This window comes from Branchiostoma lanceolatum, chromosome 3 (assembly GCF_035083965.1).
Source record: "Branchiostoma lanceolatum isolate klBraLanc5 chromosome 3, klBraLanc5.hap2, whole genome shotgun sequence".
In the NCBI taxonomy this organism is placed as follows: domain Eukaryota; kingdom Metazoa; phylum Chordata; class Leptocardii; order Amphioxiformes; family Branchiostomatidae; genus Branchiostoma; species Branchiostoma lanceolatum.
Genome location: NC_089724.1, coordinates 14910764 through 14927972, shown reverse-complemented (window position 1 = coordinate 14927972; position 17209 = coordinate 14910764). Strand labels below are relative to the sequence as shown.

Sequence of the window (17209 nt, the reverse complement as noted above, 5' to 3'; positions counted from 1 at the left end):
TCAAATGATTCTGATTATTATGATCAGTAGTATCCAAAATATCAATGCCAATTAGATTCAAAATGGATCTGATTCCAATACGTTATGAGTTCTGAAGCATAAAGTGTACAATAAAAGAGACTGTTCCATTCAACTCCATGGAAAAGAAAACTTACCTCCTGCAGTTCCAACCTGACCTGCTGGAGGACCTCGTCACCCTGGCCCTCCACATGCTGCTGCTCCTTCAACCATGAGGACAGCTGCTTGTATTGTTGCTCAATCCTCCTACAATCCATTAAAAGTAGACACTTCAAAGATTAGCATTGAATTACTGAGTTTATAAAACCAAACAAGTACTATAATACAAATCTTATGAAACGGAAAGAGCATTGTATATACCCGTTTACACTTACTTGAGCCTTTTCCTGTTCTCTTTGTACTTCTGCATGACTTCTTTGATTTGCAACATTTCTTCCAACAGAGTTTTCTGTCCATTTTGTAGATGGCTACTTCCATCTCCTTTTTCCTCTGCTCTTTCAGTCTGTCCATCTGCACCTGAAGTCTGCTTCTCAATTCTATCCTTTCTTCTATCAGCATCTTCAACTCTGTCCTCTTTTTCTGGACTTTCAAACACTGCTGGTGGCAAAAGACTAACATCCTTTCCTTCGAGATGTTTGGGGCTTGTTTGTTTGGCAGGTTGTCTGTCTGCCTTTGGGACCATAAAAGCTGACGGAGGAATCAGTTCATATTCTCCTACTACTGGATTTAAAGGTTTGACCTCTCTTGTAGGGCTGGGTAATGTCTTCTCTCTATTGCCAGCAATTTTAGGTGTAACCTGGTCCTTTCCTGGTTTGGTCGTTCTTGTAGCTAGCTGTGGTGCAATAGGCCTGGGTCTGGATTCAGAATTGAGAACTTTGGCCACATTTTCAGAACGATGTGGAGTGGGCCTTGTGTCTGTCACTATTGTTTGAGTCTTAGATGTATTGTCTGCTACATAGGGGTCTCTGGTGGGATGCTTTGAAGGGACCTGGGTGTGGGGAGGTGTCTCATCTGTCTCTGTACGGGCTGGATATGTAGCAGCAGCAATAGGGACTTGTGGTTTGGATGTAGGGATAACAGGAAGCCCCTGTTGTTGAAGGTACAGGTTTTGGTCGTGTGTGTAGTAGGGTGTGGAAAGCGGTATACTGTAATAAAAACAGTAGAGCATATTTATTTTCTTACAGATCACATCATAGAATCAAACATATTAAGAACCCTAACAGGTAAAAAAGATACACAGAGAGAAAATGACTATTAGAACTGGACCAAAAGGCCCACCTGTCCATCTTGCTGGGTGGCTTGGGAAGAAGTCCCTCCCTCTTCAGTGAGTCTGCCAGGAAGTCTGGATGTCGTGGTTTGGGTCTTTCCCTTCTGGTAGCATAAGGTCCTGCCATAGATCTGTGTGAAAAACAGATAATACATGTACATCATTTAGCAAAATATACCATCTTGATATATATATATAAGTTGAATTCTTCCACATCACTGAGTTAGAGACTCTTACTTGACCCCAAGAGAACAAAGTATTGCTTTTGGCTTGTCCGCCTGTCTGTCTGTCTGTGTGTACATGTATGTGTTTCTGCAATTCTCAATACACAATGCAACATTGCCACACATCCCCAGTGTTGCTGTTTTTGACTGTGACTGTGAGCCCGGAAGCAGTATGCATGGGTCAGATACAATGTAATACAATTGCCTTCCTCGAGGACTGTGACAAATCCATATATACATGAACACAGATCTGAGTGTCTGAAATTATCAAACATTACATTAAGCAAAATATGTAAATAGCTTCAGCATTTACTGACCTGTCAACAGCCTGCATACCTCTTGTATGGTCTGCAGGGGTGGGTCTTACAGGAGAGGCTACTGATGGGGTAGGTCTGGTCACAGAAGGAGCATCCTTAACTGCAGGTTCTGGTACAGTCTTAACCCCTCTATTGAGCCTCTTATCTGTAGAAAATGAAGAGATATTGTATCTACAGCAAGAAACTGTGATGCCCATGTACTATTTCATGGGCATCAGTTTCTTGTTGTAGATACAATCTTGGCCCTTCACAAATGATGCTCTCTGAATGTTTACAAGAAAGGCTAAGTACAACATATTGTATGTTGTACAAAAAGAGTGATCATTGCTGTTACATTAGGTCATTATAATGTGCAATTAAAGAATTCTAATTTTGAAATACTGCAAAAATCTTACCTTTACATCGCCCAGCCAGTGTCTTCTCCCTCCATCTCATGGCACATTTACGCACAATCTGGAAAGTATCATATGCTACCTAGATTTCAACAGAAAAAAATGCAAGGTAAACAGTACAGAATGCAACTTAGGAAAAAAAAGCTAAGACCTTAATATTTTACTGTAAATATAAACCAATGATGATGCAGTAATGCCATCATTGTGAAAGTCTGCACTCTCCAAAAACTGTTCCTGAATATCTTACATCAGCTTGTCTCTGTGCAGCCATCTTGGACCTCATGTCTGCCATGTCTGCAGCCATAGCCAGCCACTGGGCCACGGCCTCCCTCAGCAGTCTCCGCCTCCTGGTCTCCATGGCAACGGCAATCCTGTCAGCTTTCCTCCTCCTCTCTGCAGTGTACCATAGCCAGGCCTGGAGGGTCTTGTACTGGAGACAGATACTCCAGTGCCATAGGGCTTGGGTGGTCTTCTCTCTTTCTTCATTTGCAAGCTTTAACTGTGCCATGATTTTAAAGGAAAGAAAAGCTTTTGGTTAAGAAGTTAGAGTATACTATGATAATACTACTGATGTAGTTACTGTATTATTCCACACTGTACAAGCTGAATACAATACATGCACAACTCTAACTTCTTCAAAAATTAAAAATGAACAAGCCTTGGGGGCCTTAACCATAAGGTACCAATTCAGCACCAAGTACAGGAATAATTGACATAGAATATTACTGTAAACCATGCCAAATAAGTCCACCCTACATGATGGATATTAACTCCAGCCGCTAAATCAATATAGAACAATGCACTTTGAAAGCTAAGATGTTCCAAATTACTAATAGCACAATCATTAATAGCACTGTTAATGCCTAGGTCACAATTAGAAAAAGAGAGGATGTATCAGGAACATCTGGAAGCAAGGGGAAGAAGAGTGAGGCCAAGGGTGGCACCCCATGTGGACAGCCAACAGCAGTCACAGACACAGAAGGCTGCCGTCTCCGAGCACGAAGATCTGTAGAGCTCATCCTTCATAGGAAGTGCACACCCTACCAAGGACACATTGATCTAAACATTTTTTTTTCAATCCTTTGCACATACATGTACTATTCTTCGCGAAGAACCCATATATATGCTAACATGTGGCAACTTAGCCATACTGAAATTTTTTAGATAGTCAACCCCTTCAAAAGTTTAAAATGAGCAAACCATGGGGTCCTAAACTGTAAGATAGCAGTTCAGCACCAAGGACAGGGATGATAGAAATAGAATGTTACTAACTTTAAATCCATGATAAATAAGCACATGATAAATGCAGAATGACCCTACACATTAAATGAGACCAAATATCATAGAATATGATAACAAATAGTCATTTAAACCATAGAATTGTCATTTTGACATTAGTTATGCCAACAGCGGAAGCAAATTTGATGCACTTATTTTGAGTACATACATGTGCCAAGTTGTAGTCACAGTGCAGTTAATTACTAATCCATTTAAAGATTTGTACCTGGCATTTCCAGATGAGGAAGAACTTTGCTGTGATTCGAGTCCTACACAGCCACTCTGATTGCCTCTTCAAAAGCTGTCAATAAAGAAACATACAATTCTCTGAAATAGTAGACATTGACTGAAAATTATTCCTAAATTCTTTCTCTTACAGTTTAACAGTGTGAAAGAAAAAAAGAAGGTACTGTAACAGTAACTCACAATGTAATTTGAATCAAACATAATGTTCTCAGACCTTTTTTCAATTGTGAGTTTCATTGCTGTGCTAAGCCTCATGAGTATACAATGTACTTGGCAACTTTATGTCATCATAACAGATATCCCATGATGCATTTTTCACAGGATTCTTGTCTATGGTAATAAATGTTCTAAAATTGTTGATAACAATTATAACTGTAACAGTTACTATGATTAAACCTCAACTAGAGGAAACAAATGATTGAAACATTCCTAGTCATGCCATGATAAGATTATACAAGTTTAGTACATACTGTCTTCCTGAGACACAGTGCCACAAACTGTCTCCATGTGTGGTAGTGTGTCTGTAGGCAGTGCTGTCTGTAGTGCTTGTCTGCTTTCAGTTCCTTCCTATGTTCCTGCTTCAGCATGTGATGATGATGCACCCATGTTGAGAACATCCTTCTCAGCTTTGCTGCAAGTCCGATTGAAGTACATGTACATTGTAAATGACATTTATTCTAAAATATGAAGCCTGCAGGTACATTTGCAATCGCATGTTTTAAACTACATTGAACATATTAAGTGGCCATTGAATAATAACAAAAGAAGATGCATAACAAACAGAATGGATCATTGATAGATTAAACAATAAAGGAAAGCAAACCTTGATCCAACTTAGTCCTTGCCTCTGCAACTTTCCGCTCTGTCTGCTGTTTTCTATAAGCATGCATCACTGAGTACTCATGCCAGGTTTGGAAAACCTAAATACGAAAGAGAGAAGGTTTCTTATAAAAGAAATTTTAAATTTTAAAAAACTTTACATTGCATCATTAAGTCAATATAATTTCCAAATTTCATTCTATTCTTATATAAGATTTTGACTGCACTAATCAAAAGAGGTAAAAGTTGACCATTCAGATAAACTTTCCATATTATATTGCTTACCAATCTCAGCATCTCCCTTTCCCAGTGTTTCTGGGCTTGGCCCTCTTTCTGTCTGTTTTCTATCTGTGACCTGACATTCTCTAGCCATCTTGACAATGCCCACCTGCAAAAAAGGAAGACCACAGCATTTTCATACTGGTTAAACTTTACATATCTTCTTTATAATACAAAGAATGGCAAAGTCATTGTGCCTATGTTTCGAGTCAAAGGCTCAAAAATTTTATGCTATGTTATAAACATGTATTACCTGAGAGTGACAATGTTGTGACTGTGAACTCTTTGTTGAACCTGCATGTTGATTCTTTTGGCTTGCCTATGGAACAGCTGCATATAGTGACAATTAATGCACAACAAGTTTTCTTTGGGTACATTTAAAGCACAGTTATACATAAGCACAGACTGAAATCATTCTTTTTTTAAAATTCAGTCATCTGTGGCATACGTACAAGACAATTTCTTTTCAATGCCAGACTACTTGACAGTTGAATGTAAAAAAGGTCCTTCTCAAAACACTCACCACAGACTTTCAAACTTCTAACTTGAAATAATGAAAAGAGAAGCATGTCTCACAAGAAAACTTGGTAATAATAACTACCTTCCAAGCCTGCATGACTTTAGTAAGGATGTGTTTCTGATAGTGCTGGTCCCCTCTTGCTTTCTTCTGAAGTTTGACCCTCCTGTATGCCACATACTGTGCCCAGTGTGTCCACACTCTCCTCAACTGCCGTCTGTAATGGTGCTGTACCACCATTCTGTCCTGTCCTTGTCTGTAACAGTAAGGAAGGTGTCAAGAAGCTCTGTCCCTGAGGTATAGCCAAAAATAGTTGCAAATAAAACAGTATGAATCAAATTGTGCCTACTTTGTCCTAGCAAACATAAATATGCCCTCGTTTTACTCTAAATAGAATCAAATTAAAGAAAATAGAGCTAGAAATAAGATAGCTTTTTTTTTCATTTACTATATTGTTCATATCAAACACACCTGGTGAGGCTTTCTTTTGTGAAGTCCTTCCATTGTTGGATAGCCTTTAGACACAGCTGATACTCATAGTGTTGTAAAGCCACCTCCTGAAATTGTACAAATGACAAATAGCTTCAAACCATATAGTAATTGTAAGGGGTATGAAAAATGAAAAAGCCAAGTAAGCAACAAAGACATAAAACTGATATCGATATACACAGCACAACACAACTAAAGATATCAGTGTTCAAAGCCTCACACATTTCTCTACATAAAATGGCAAATCAGCACCAAGGACATCAACAGTACACATACATATCATGCTGAAACAGCATGTCAATACTTAAACTCTAACTTCACTGTCTCATATCAATGTAAGGCAGGACTTTTAAAACATGAAGGCATTGGTGTTTGTTTGTTAATGTAATATTCCATCAGTATCAGCATAACACACCAGCATCACAGGGATTCAACAGTTTGCTAGTTTAATATTATGTATGAAACGCCAAACCTTACATCTTGTAAAATGTAATACATTGATCCTTTGTTTAGTACAGAAGTCATTTTCACCTCCTTTTCCTGCTCTCTCCTAACCTCTCTTGTTCTGAGTCTCCACAGTCTGAGGTGGGCTTTGATGATGGCACCATTGTGATGCAGAATGGCCTGGAAATACAATATTCATCATTCATTCTGCAGTTAAAAATCATGTATTTTGTTTTAGAATGCAAGGTTGTATGATTTTGTAGGAAAACACAACTTGGAAGGCATTTTAGAAGAATAATTCCCAAATAGTTAGCAGGTATATTGGCAAATATAATTGAATTTAAAAAAACAAGAGTCTTCACCATCCTTTCCATGAGCCTGATGTCCCTACTCTGGTGTGTAGCTGTCCACCAGCCATAGAAGAACCTGGCTTGTAAGGCCTCTCTGTAATATTTACAAATAACATGTTACAAACCTTCCTTTTTAAAGCAGAAACAAAAGTCTTACCGTACTGGAATAAATTAGACATACAACAATGAGCAGATTGTTTTTTGGCCTTGAGACATTTGGGACATGGGACCAATGCTTCCAATGGTCTACAGCTGAAAGCTTCATATCTGATATTTTGTGAAAAGCCACATGATACATGTATCTACATGACTTGTACATACCTCCTGAAGGCAACAGCTTTGAGCAGCCTGTCCTTCTTTTCTTGAGACAACTCTACAAACCATTTCCAGCTCTCTAAGGTTCTTGGTAAGCATCTGGCAGCATAGTGTGCATCAGCCTGTATGTACTGGTTCTGCAAGTAGAAACAAGAGTGTTAGAGCATTCGTTGGAAACGATGTAGCAAATGTTTTTCACGAGCCACGGACGGTATCTTCACGGTGTCTGCTATAACTGTACAATATCCAAGCAAAGAAGAAGTTCCAACAAAAATAAGGAGGACCGAATCTGATGAATAAAAAGGGAAGTCATTCTTGAGCCAGTAGGGGGTTCCTCCTTCACGATTGAACTGTAAACCCTGAGATGATGATGATTCTGAAAAAAAAAATCTCAGAATATTATGAATTCCAGAATTGGGACAATAGACTAGAGGTTCATATTAATGGATGGACGAATGATATATGTTTTTTATCAAAATTGCATATTTTGGTGGTTTAATCGGTGGTTAGGAACCAACAATGCCTTATGACACCGTATGCACCTCAGGGTTGGTCATTAACCCTGTAGTATCAACCCTATGTAAATAGTCTGATCCAGGGCTGTCTCCAGAACCCGTTCCTCTGTTCTAGGACAGAAATTTGCTTGTTGGGATGGACAAAAATTCCCACCCTCCGTCCAAAAATATCTGAACTTCAGGCCACACCAATTCTTTTTGTTGCTTCTCGGAATAGCCTCTCCTGTTTTTCCCATTTAAAAAAAAAAATTGGGTCACTATTCCCATTCACAAAAATTGAATTCCGAGAAGCAACAAATAAACATGGTGTGGCCTCATGACATAAAATTATTATTTCTTAATCTTAAAATGACAGATCTAACAAAAAAACATTAACAGCATGTGACAATGAATGGGATGGAAAAATCTAAAGCTGGAGCCATCCCTGCTATCTTTTTCCAAGTATATCAAAACCTTTTTCAAAATAAAATACTCAAAATGGTAACTGCGTCGTTTCTAAACTTGTATGTGATGAAGCTAAAGGATTTTACAGTGGCAGAGGTATGGTGTTACCAAATATTGAGCAAATCTATCAGTCAAGAAATGAAAACAGTATGTCAAAGATTAACATTCAGCCAATGGCATTGAGATCAAGGCAAAGTCAACACTGCTGTACATTGTACTTGGGTAAATATTTGATTAAGACTGGTTTGAAGCTGTTTGTCCTCAACAAAAAGGGAACAGAAAAACCGAGGAAAAATTCCTTACAAAACAGGAACAAAGAAAAGTCTGCCATCGTTTCCTTACAACAGTGGCAAGAAAACTGTGTCAAGCTTGAATCTGGATCTTTCTCAGAGTCAAAGGTAAGCATGAGTCTTGAGTAGAAAGCAGCTCTGTACCTCTCACACATCAAGCTCTGAAGGTTCACTTCAGCATATCATTTTTTCTAATCAACCAAAGTCACATAAAACAACACCTATTCCCCATTCTATGTCAATGTGGCTAGAATACATGGCTTCTGTTTGCTTTAGGAGTAAAAGCTTTGGCATGATTTTGTACGGAAAATTTTTTGTTTAATTTTTCAAACTATTACTTCCTCATGCAATTCTTGAATAACAAGACTACTTGAATGTATGCATTGATCATCTAATCTTAGTCATAAATGTACATACATTGGACTAAAAAATTGTTGACTGTACTAACAGACCGCAATTTAATTCTGGAAAAACAATTTAATTCCGGGCCAATAACTCCAAAGTGCTCCAAAATCAAGAAATGAAAAAGTATATATGGGGATAATTCTTCTAAAAAAAACTGCTATTCTTTTATATTATGAAAAAATTCAGCTCAGAGTCTACACACTTTTCAAGGCTTGAGATTTCCCCCTATATATATAACACCTTGAGCAGCTAAAAATCTTCTTGTGGTCTTGCCTGTCAGCAGTATAGAAGCCCTACCAGTCTTATAAGTGCAGTGGCCATAAATCCAGAAGAACTATCGGTCTCCTCAAGATATACTCAAGAAGGTAAGTGTCGCTGTCTAGGCCAAAACTATACAATCCTAAGGTAAGCCCTTGACAATAGCAACAAGGTAGATGAGCAACCTTGGCTGTCTCATGTATGATTGTAATGTTTCAGCCAAACCGATAAACGATGTCATATACAAGTCAATTAGAAATAATCTAGAATACAGAAATACAATGTCATGCGTATATGTTGCAAACTACACATATGTGTGGGGCTTAATACATCTGTATGAGAGGGGTTTAGTGATGATTGTGAAGATTTTATATTTCCTTATATAATATGAACTGACTTCGTGATATTTGGAACAGATAGTCACACATTGTATAAGTTGAACCTCAAGTAGCATGCTTGGTCACAAAAAGGTCAAAGTGCAAATTCACTCAACTTGCACTTGAAAGGCTTATATCTGTATCTGTATCTGTATCTGTATAGCCGGTATAACCGCCCTTCGGCGTAACACACCAGCTCAAGCTTATATTGATTGTTGAGCCCATGCAAGGCTCAATGTTGAGGACAGCAACATGGTTAATAAATGACAAGGCCTAAATATAAAAAATAATGATTTGTAAAATGTCTCGCCAAAGTTTAACTTTTGAGTCTGAATCACTAACTTACACTGTTTGGAAGACACAAAAAATCATCAGTATGTGGCCTTTGAATGTTTTGAATCATCTATCATTCCAGAGTGTTGACACCATTTTCTTGATAATTACATTGTGGTTAACCTATAAGGCCACAGCAAGTAAATTTTATGGATGACATCCTTCGCAGACTCCAAAATTAATGAGATAGGGCAACAAAAAAACAAGGCGGGCAAAAAAAACAAGATTCCTGTATTTTCAAATTTTGAGATCATAAATCTTGTTAAACAAGAATTGAGGCGACAAAATAGGATATCATGACCAACAGGTCTTTTATTACTGTATTCAACCAAGGACTTGATTCAACTAATGAGGTTTCATATATAATATAAAACCTCCTTGATTCAACAGTAAACATATCCTTGTAGATGTGTATACATCTCAATAAACTAACTACATCAAATGCAGAAAAGAGCTTGTTGTACCATCATCTGAAGCAACTACACTGGGTATTCATATGCGATGAAACACCTTGTGTATACAGCTCAATTAACTAGAAAATTATTTATATAATGTCCTTGCTAGAACAAATGCAGAGAACAGCTTGTTATTATAACATCATGGGCAGGTATTCATATGCAACAAAACACCTTAGACTGTCAACATTAAACTCTTCTTTATGATGTGTACATTTACAGCTCAATTAACTAGAACAAATGCAGAAAACAGCTTGTCATACCATCATGGGCAGGAACTACACTGGGTATTCATATGCAATGAAACACCTTAGACTGTCAACATTTACGACATATTTGCCCATTTTTGGCATGTTGACCACCGTCGGAGGGCAATGAAATTTCTTGTTTTTTATTTTGAAATCAGGCGAAAGGTAATGAGCGCGCTGATGTCATCCATAGAAATTACTTGCTGTGGCCTAAGTATAAGCAACTAGAGTTCCACGACCTCATACCTTCGCCAAATGATTTTAACCTTTATGACTGACGTATCAGGAGTGTTTCTCATCAATTATAAATCATACCAGTTGATCTTCTTCACCCAAAAAACAAAAGTATAAGCTTAACAAAGAAAATTATGCTAACAAAGTAACATTTATCATGAATTATGCAAATGAGGTCCTTATTAGCATAATTTGATTCAACGATGTTCACATTCACATAAATTCCAAATAACACAAGTATGAAATTGCCATCATTTACCTGTATGGAATTATAGTAGTTTCTCATTAATTATGCAAATTAGGCCTACATTTGCATATTTTTTATCCATCAAAAGTTCTCAGTAGCAAATGTCACATATTTCAATAGTCATGGAACACAACGTTTTTTTAAAGTGTATCATTAATTATGCAAATTAGAATCTGATTTGCATAATCATTAATTATGCAAATTAGAATCTGATTTGCATAATCATCGTCCGATCATTCTAAGCATCACACAAGCTATCTACATACCAAAAATCATGACCATCCATCAAGGCCATCTTGAGTTATAGTATTTTCTCATTAATTATGCAAATAAGGTCTTCATTTGCATAGTTCATATCAATTAATAATTCTCTCTTCCTCAGTTACATATGTCACATGTTTCAGAGTCCTATCGTGGAATTTGGCAGATGTATAAACTTTCCTCATTAATTATGCAAATTAGATACTTATTTGCACAAAAAGTATCTAATCATGTACATCATCACTCAAGCTATCTACTTACCAAAAATCATAACCATCCATCAAGCCCTTCTTGAGTTATTCCCTTTCAAAGTCTGAACCAAAACCTGCTCCTGCAGTTCCAAAAAAGCCGCTAGGGGGCCAAAACCTACACCACTTACTCTCTGTCCAAAGAGCTATCTACCACTCAAAAATCAGTTCCATAGCTTGTCCAGAACACGAGATATCGAAACAGGAAGTTCCGCTGCAGTACCGTAACAAGCCGCTAGGGGACCCAAAATCTAATCATTTCCTAGTCTCATCAAGACCTACCCACCTACCAAATATCAAAACAATCCATCAAAGCCTTCTCGAGTTATGCTGGTGGTTACAAACATACATACATACAAACGCTACCCTCTGCATAACCTTCTCGACGAAGGTAAATATGATACATATGATATCACCTTGATAATGATTCTTTTATTTTCATATCATCTCGTCTTACAGGTATGAGAACAATATGGGTAGAAAGCTACAACATTTGCTGATTTTCCTTCTCATTATCCTGAAGGAGTTTCACATGACAGAAGCTTCCTGCAGCTGTTCATCATCATCATCTTGTAGCTGCAACAATCTGGGCCTCACCAGCATTCCTCAGAACTTACGGACATCCATTACTTCCCTGTACTTGAGAAGTAATCAAATCACAAGTTTAACTCAGTCAGACTTTTCAAGGTATAGGTACCTACAAACTTTAGACTTAGACAATAATGATATCTCAACCATAAACAATCAGGCATTCTACGACCTGAACAGGTTAACAACCTTAGATCTTCATGGTAACCAGCTGACTAGCCTCCAGGCAACAATGTTTGTAAGCCTTAGCAACCTGCAGACCCTTGACCTGTACAACAATGACATCAGTAGTATTGAGACAGGAACCTTCAGTCACACTCTACAGTTACAACGTCTTTACCTATATGGAAACAACCTGACTTCAATTCCACAAGGTGTTTTTGATGGTCTGAACCAACTTCGGTACTTGCATCTCTATAGTTGCCACATGAAAATCCTTCCACTTAATACTTTCACGAACCTTCAGCAGCTTCTTTATCTACACATTTACAGTAATGAGATCAGCATCATCCCAACTGCTGCTTTTGCCAACCTACCTCGGCTCCAACAACTGTACCTGAACTCAAACCAGATAACACACATTCAGTCAGGTGCATTTTCAAACTTGCCACAACTTCAACAACTGTACCTGTACTCAAACAAGATTACTCACATTCAGTCTGGTGCATTTTCAAACTTGCCACAACTCCAACAGCTTCGACTGCAAAATAATCATTTAAACAACATTCCAACTGCACAATATCAGTTTCCAGAACTTACCCTTATATACCTGCACAGCAACAACATCACAGACATTCCTGCTGATGCATTTTCCAATCAGCCCAAACTATCTACTCTCCATCTCTACTCAAGCAGAATCTCAACTGTTTCATCAACTGCTTTCAGAGGACTTGCTCAACTCAATACTCTTTATCTACACAGCAACGATGTGACCGAGCTTCCAAACTTTCTGTTCTTGGGTCTTTCCAGCCTTCGTGATCTAAGGCTACATGACAATGCCGTGTCGCGTATCTTTTCAAACACATTCACAGGAATATCAAGTCTTACATACTTGCTCCTGTCTGGCAACAACATAAAAACTTTCCCTATTGAGGCACTGTTAAAGATTTCCTCAATTGCTCAGCTTTACCTTCAGAACAACCAGATGACAACACTTCCCCTCACAGCCTATAACATGCTGTCATCCGTCTCTTCAACTATAGACATCAGCAACAACCCCTGGCAGTGTGACTGTAGGATAGTTGGTTTCAGACAGAAAATAACTGGGTCTCATTCCTTTGTAAACCAGATCACATGTACCGATTCACAAAACAATGGGCGATTGCTGAAAGATATCAATCCTGAGGATCTGACTTGTGAAGAGCCAATGATTGTCAGGTTTGAGAGGAGTGATGACAACTCAGTGCTGGAGGGGGAGACACTCCATTTGGTCTGTGAAGCTTTAGGAATCCCCACACCAGACATCACAGTCATTCTCCCATTTGGACTGAATGTAACTGTTGAGTCAGGTGGGAAAGTGACTGTGGAGGTGAATGGTACCATCACCATAACAGATGTTACTGCAGCAGATGCTGGTCTGTACATCTGTATTGCAGCAAGTCCTGTTGGCTCAGCATTTAAAACACTGTATGTAGATGTTCAATCAAAAGAGCCAGCCACTGTAACATCGGCAACAATCAACATCACAGGCAAACCAGAAAGCAACCTTGGATCTGCTCCTATTTTCTCTTTACCTGTTCTCCTTGGTTCTGTTATTGGTGCAGTAGCTGGAACTGTCCTCATTGGTTGCATCATTCTCATGATATGGTGCAAGAGAAAGGCCAAGGATCCTCCTCCAGTTCCAGACACAAGTGTTGTTTTTAACAACACAAACACCACGGCTACTGTAACAACCAGTGGTCCCTATCAGACAGGGCAGGTTTGGTCTCATAATGTCACAAACCCAGGTTATGGTCAAAGGCCAGCAGTCCCACAGCCTACTCTAGATCTGTATGAAGATGTAGAACCGCCACCAAACAGACCAACATCGAAAGGTGCAGGTCCCAAACAACCTGTTAAAAAGAAGGCCCTGAAGCCACCAAACAGAAACAAAGCTCCTCATGACGAGCGCCCCCCGTCTCCCCCTCCCCGTACAGGTGCTGCTACAGGTGCTGCAGCTGTATATGCAAATGAGCCAGCAGCTGCTCTCGACAACTTGCCCTACTACCAACCTCTGACAAAGAACTGAAAGGTCATGCTAAATTTCTTTACAGATATCATAAGACTGCTTATGTAGCCTCCCTGAAGATCCTACAGATCACACATATGTGGATGAATTGAGTTGCTGTACACCAATTTACATCAACATGAAACAATGGTGAGAAATAGGTGGATAAAGTCTTTTTTTGAAATATTGTTGAAATAATTGTAAACAAAGAGTTATTCCTGTAAGTGACAATATCTTTCTTCATGCTCCATACTATTTGATAACTATTACATGTGTACATAGTATCTGTTTGATTAAGTATTTCTAGTCATTTTGTGTCAGAGTGCTATAGCTAAGTTTAGACAATAGATGTTTTTATGGCACACATTTACGCAACACGCCTTTGTACTTATGCTGCAAGATAAGCAAAATTACTGAAAAGGTCAAAGTCAAATGATAAGAAATTGTAACATTTTAAATTTGTATCCTAATGAATTGTTTGAATATCATTTCTTTTTACATCACAAAACATTTCTTTTTATTATTATAAAGGACACTAATACTTTAACATGCAAATGATAGTGATTTCAGTACCAAGGACAGGACAAATAAGGCAATGAGACTACCTTTTTTATCTGTGGGACCATTCAAGTAAAATTATGTTTTATTGAATCTACTTGCTGTAATCAAGTCATATATTGTATGCAAAATGTTGTTTTATTGCCTGATACAAAAAAAGAGATGTCTCTTTTATGTCAGGTTTAGTTACTAGTATCCTGTAAACTTGCATAAATTACGTCAATACAGATGCACAGGCAAAGCAAAAATTTGGCTTAGACCTGACTTCTTTGTCTTCTTATTATTTGTAGAGTGAAATAAAGAGGAAACAATCAAGATCGCAGCATCACCAAAATTGTTCTTTCTTGGTTCATTCCTTGTGGATACAATACAGAATAGTTAACAAAGAATCTTGAAATATTTGCAGTGGTTTTATGTTGTTTTTGTAGTGAGCTCTCCACCATGAAATCATCACACTGAAAACTTTTTGTTTTCTCTTCTTTCCCTCCCCCCTCCTGCTCAACTTAAGTTGAAAAGTTATTTATTCATCATTTCTAAGTCATATTGTGAAAACAATGTAACATTTTGTATCCCAGTCAATTGTAGGAGAATCACAAAATTTTAACACTCGATGTGTTAAGTGAAAGTTGTTAAGTTTCCCACCTTGTAAAGATTAGCACTGAACAAATGTGTAAGTTATTGCATATTCAAGTAAATACAGTAAAAAACAAAACATTACAAGATTAGTTTAACGGTCCTCAGATTTGCATGCTGGCAACAAATCATAGTATGTTGGGCAATGATCAATTAAGTCTGACCTTTGCCTTCACTTCCTGTCACCCTGTGATGAGACATGCCTAGTAGACTTGTCTATATATTCAAAGCATAAGGCCACGCCAATTTCTTCTGTTGCTTCTCGGAATAGCCTGTCCTGTTTTTCCCATTTTGAAAAAAAAAAAAAATTTGGTCGCTATTCCCATTCACAAATTTTACTCCCAATTTTACTATCTGTTCAGTTGTAAAACTCAATAGTCACTAAATAGATTATAAAGGCTTGCACATGCCTAAAAAGTGTGGTCACATTGATCATAAGTTGTGATTTTTTATTCATTAAAACTATTTCTCATTATCAATCCATATATTACATGGCAAAAGGTAATTTTGTTACTAAAATTATGATACTAGATCAAAGAAAGGGGTGCATTGCATTAAAACAGTCCATACAAAGCTGAAACTTGAATAATCCTCTTATACTTTATGTTATGTTAATCCTTATCTTACTCCAGACTATTTGCAAAAGATTTTATTTTCATTTTTTTTTCATCAACAATAGCTTAATATGGCAATGTATTCATGAATGGTTTGAAACAGTTCTTTTTCAAATAGACAAAGTGTAACCTTCTCAACCTTGTACATGTATAAGTCAGAATACAGCTAGTAAGTAATAATAATTGTGCTGATCTACATTCAATTAACTACCATGTATCATTAGATAACAGATTATAATACAAGTTATAAGACTTGTATCTAAAGAACTACTGAAAAATGGTAACTGTGTCATTTCTTCACTCGTACATGACTTTGTACATGTACTTCCTGAGGCTTGATGCAGTATATACAGTGCTAATGACAGAGCTTTAGGGTCACTGATCTCTACTTCCGTCTAGTAGTTTCCTCCTTAGAAAGGAATATATAGTTACCCATTGAAACTTGTTAGCAACTATGTACTGTATCATAAAAAGTGAGAAATGGGAGTAAATAGTATGTTAAAGATTAACATTCATCCAATGGCATTCATATCAAGCCAATCAACACAACCATCCCACATGAATGACCTTGCTAAGGTCAAAGTACAAGTAAGACTGTTACAAGTACACACGATCATGCAGAAAAGGAGCAGCCACTGGCCGAAAAATCCATCACAAGACAGGAACTGTTTGTTATCATTTCCTGACAGGATAGTGGCAAGGAAACCTGCCAAACCTGAATTTGGATCTATTTCAGAGTCAAACGTAAGCATATAATTGGGTCTTGAGTAGAAAGCAGATCATGAACCTCACATGGATAAAGGTCCAGTGATTCACTTGGTAATACAATGTGCAAGATGTTTCGAATAGTATCAAAAATTGCTTAACACAATCCCTACCTTCCATTCTACTTCTCATACAATACTTCACTTGAACATCAGCAAGACTACTGGACCAGGTATAGTACATTTATAATCTAATCAACATCAGTAAACTCTAAAAAAAATGTTTCATGTTGTAATGTACACATGTTCAAGAAATGAAGAAGAGGCCACAATATTACTCACAATACAGTAAAGGAAAGTTGACTTGCCTCTAACTTTAGGATTGACCAAAAAATTGCAGTTGGTGCCTGCAGTGTAAAAGCCCACCAGTCTTTATCATACAAATGTACGTACTTGGAATCCAGAGGTCATTCAGGGAGGAACTATCAGTCTGCTTGAGATATAATCAATAGCAAGGTAAGTGTGGTCATATAGATACAACCTACACATTTGCACATGCACAAGATCTAGACAGACTCAGTATAATCTATATTACCAACAGTGGACATATTTGAGTATTTGGGAAAAATACGTGGG

At 37.7% G+C, this 17209-nt stretch overlaps 2 protein-coding genes across 3 annotated transcripts in view; one reads left to right on the top strand and one right to left on the bottom strand.

Moving 5' to 3' along the window:
* Nucleotides 1-17209, bottom strand: part of LOC136430509 (protein SFI1 homolog) — a 59779-nt gene that overhangs the window by 723 nt on the left and 41847 nt on the right. The window contains exons 15-30 of the mRNA XM_066421189.1: nt 6962-7092; nt 6653-6734; nt 6378-6470; nt 5829-5914; nt 5442-5613; nt 5094-5170; nt 4847-4949; nt 4566-4662; nt 4213-4373; nt 3723-3797; nt 2466-2717; nt 2222-2300; nt 1827-1971; nt 1297-1416; nt 393-1163; nt 156-264 (exon numbers count right to left, since the gene is read on the bottom strand). Of these exons, the coding sequence (XP_066277286.1) occupies nt 156-264; nt 393-1163; nt 1297-1416; nt 1827-1971; nt 2222-2300; nt 2466-2717; nt 3723-3797; nt 4213-4373; nt 4566-4662; nt 4847-4949; nt 5094-5170; nt 5442-5613; nt 5829-5914; nt 6378-6470; nt 6653-6734; nt 6962-7092 (2553 nt within the window). The remainder of the gene's footprint in view (nt 1-155; nt 265-392; nt 1164-1296; nt 1417-1826; nt 1972-2221; nt 2301-2465; nt 2718-3722; nt 3798-4212; nt 4374-4565; nt 4663-4846; nt 4950-5093; nt 5171-5441; nt 5614-5828; nt 5915-6377; nt 6471-6652; nt 6735-6961; nt 7093-17209) is intronic.
* LOC136430507 (leucine-rich repeat-containing protein 15-like) lies at nt 8212-15023 on the top strand. Of its 2 annotated transcripts, none has more exons than XM_066421186.1 (3): nt 8212-8312; nt 8893-8974; nt 11730-15023. In XM_066421186.1, the coding sequence occupies exon 3, from the start codon at nt 11743-11745 to the stop codon at nt 14083-14085; it is 2343 nt and encodes a 780-aa protein (XP_066277283.1). In that variant the 5' UTR covers nt 8212-8312; nt 8893-8974; nt 11730-11742; the 3' UTR covers nt 14086-15023. The 2 variants fall into 2 exon arrangements, with proteins under 2 accessions (XP_066277283.1, XP_066277284.1); XM_066421187.1 differs by having other exon boundaries at nt 8219-8312; nt 8890-8974.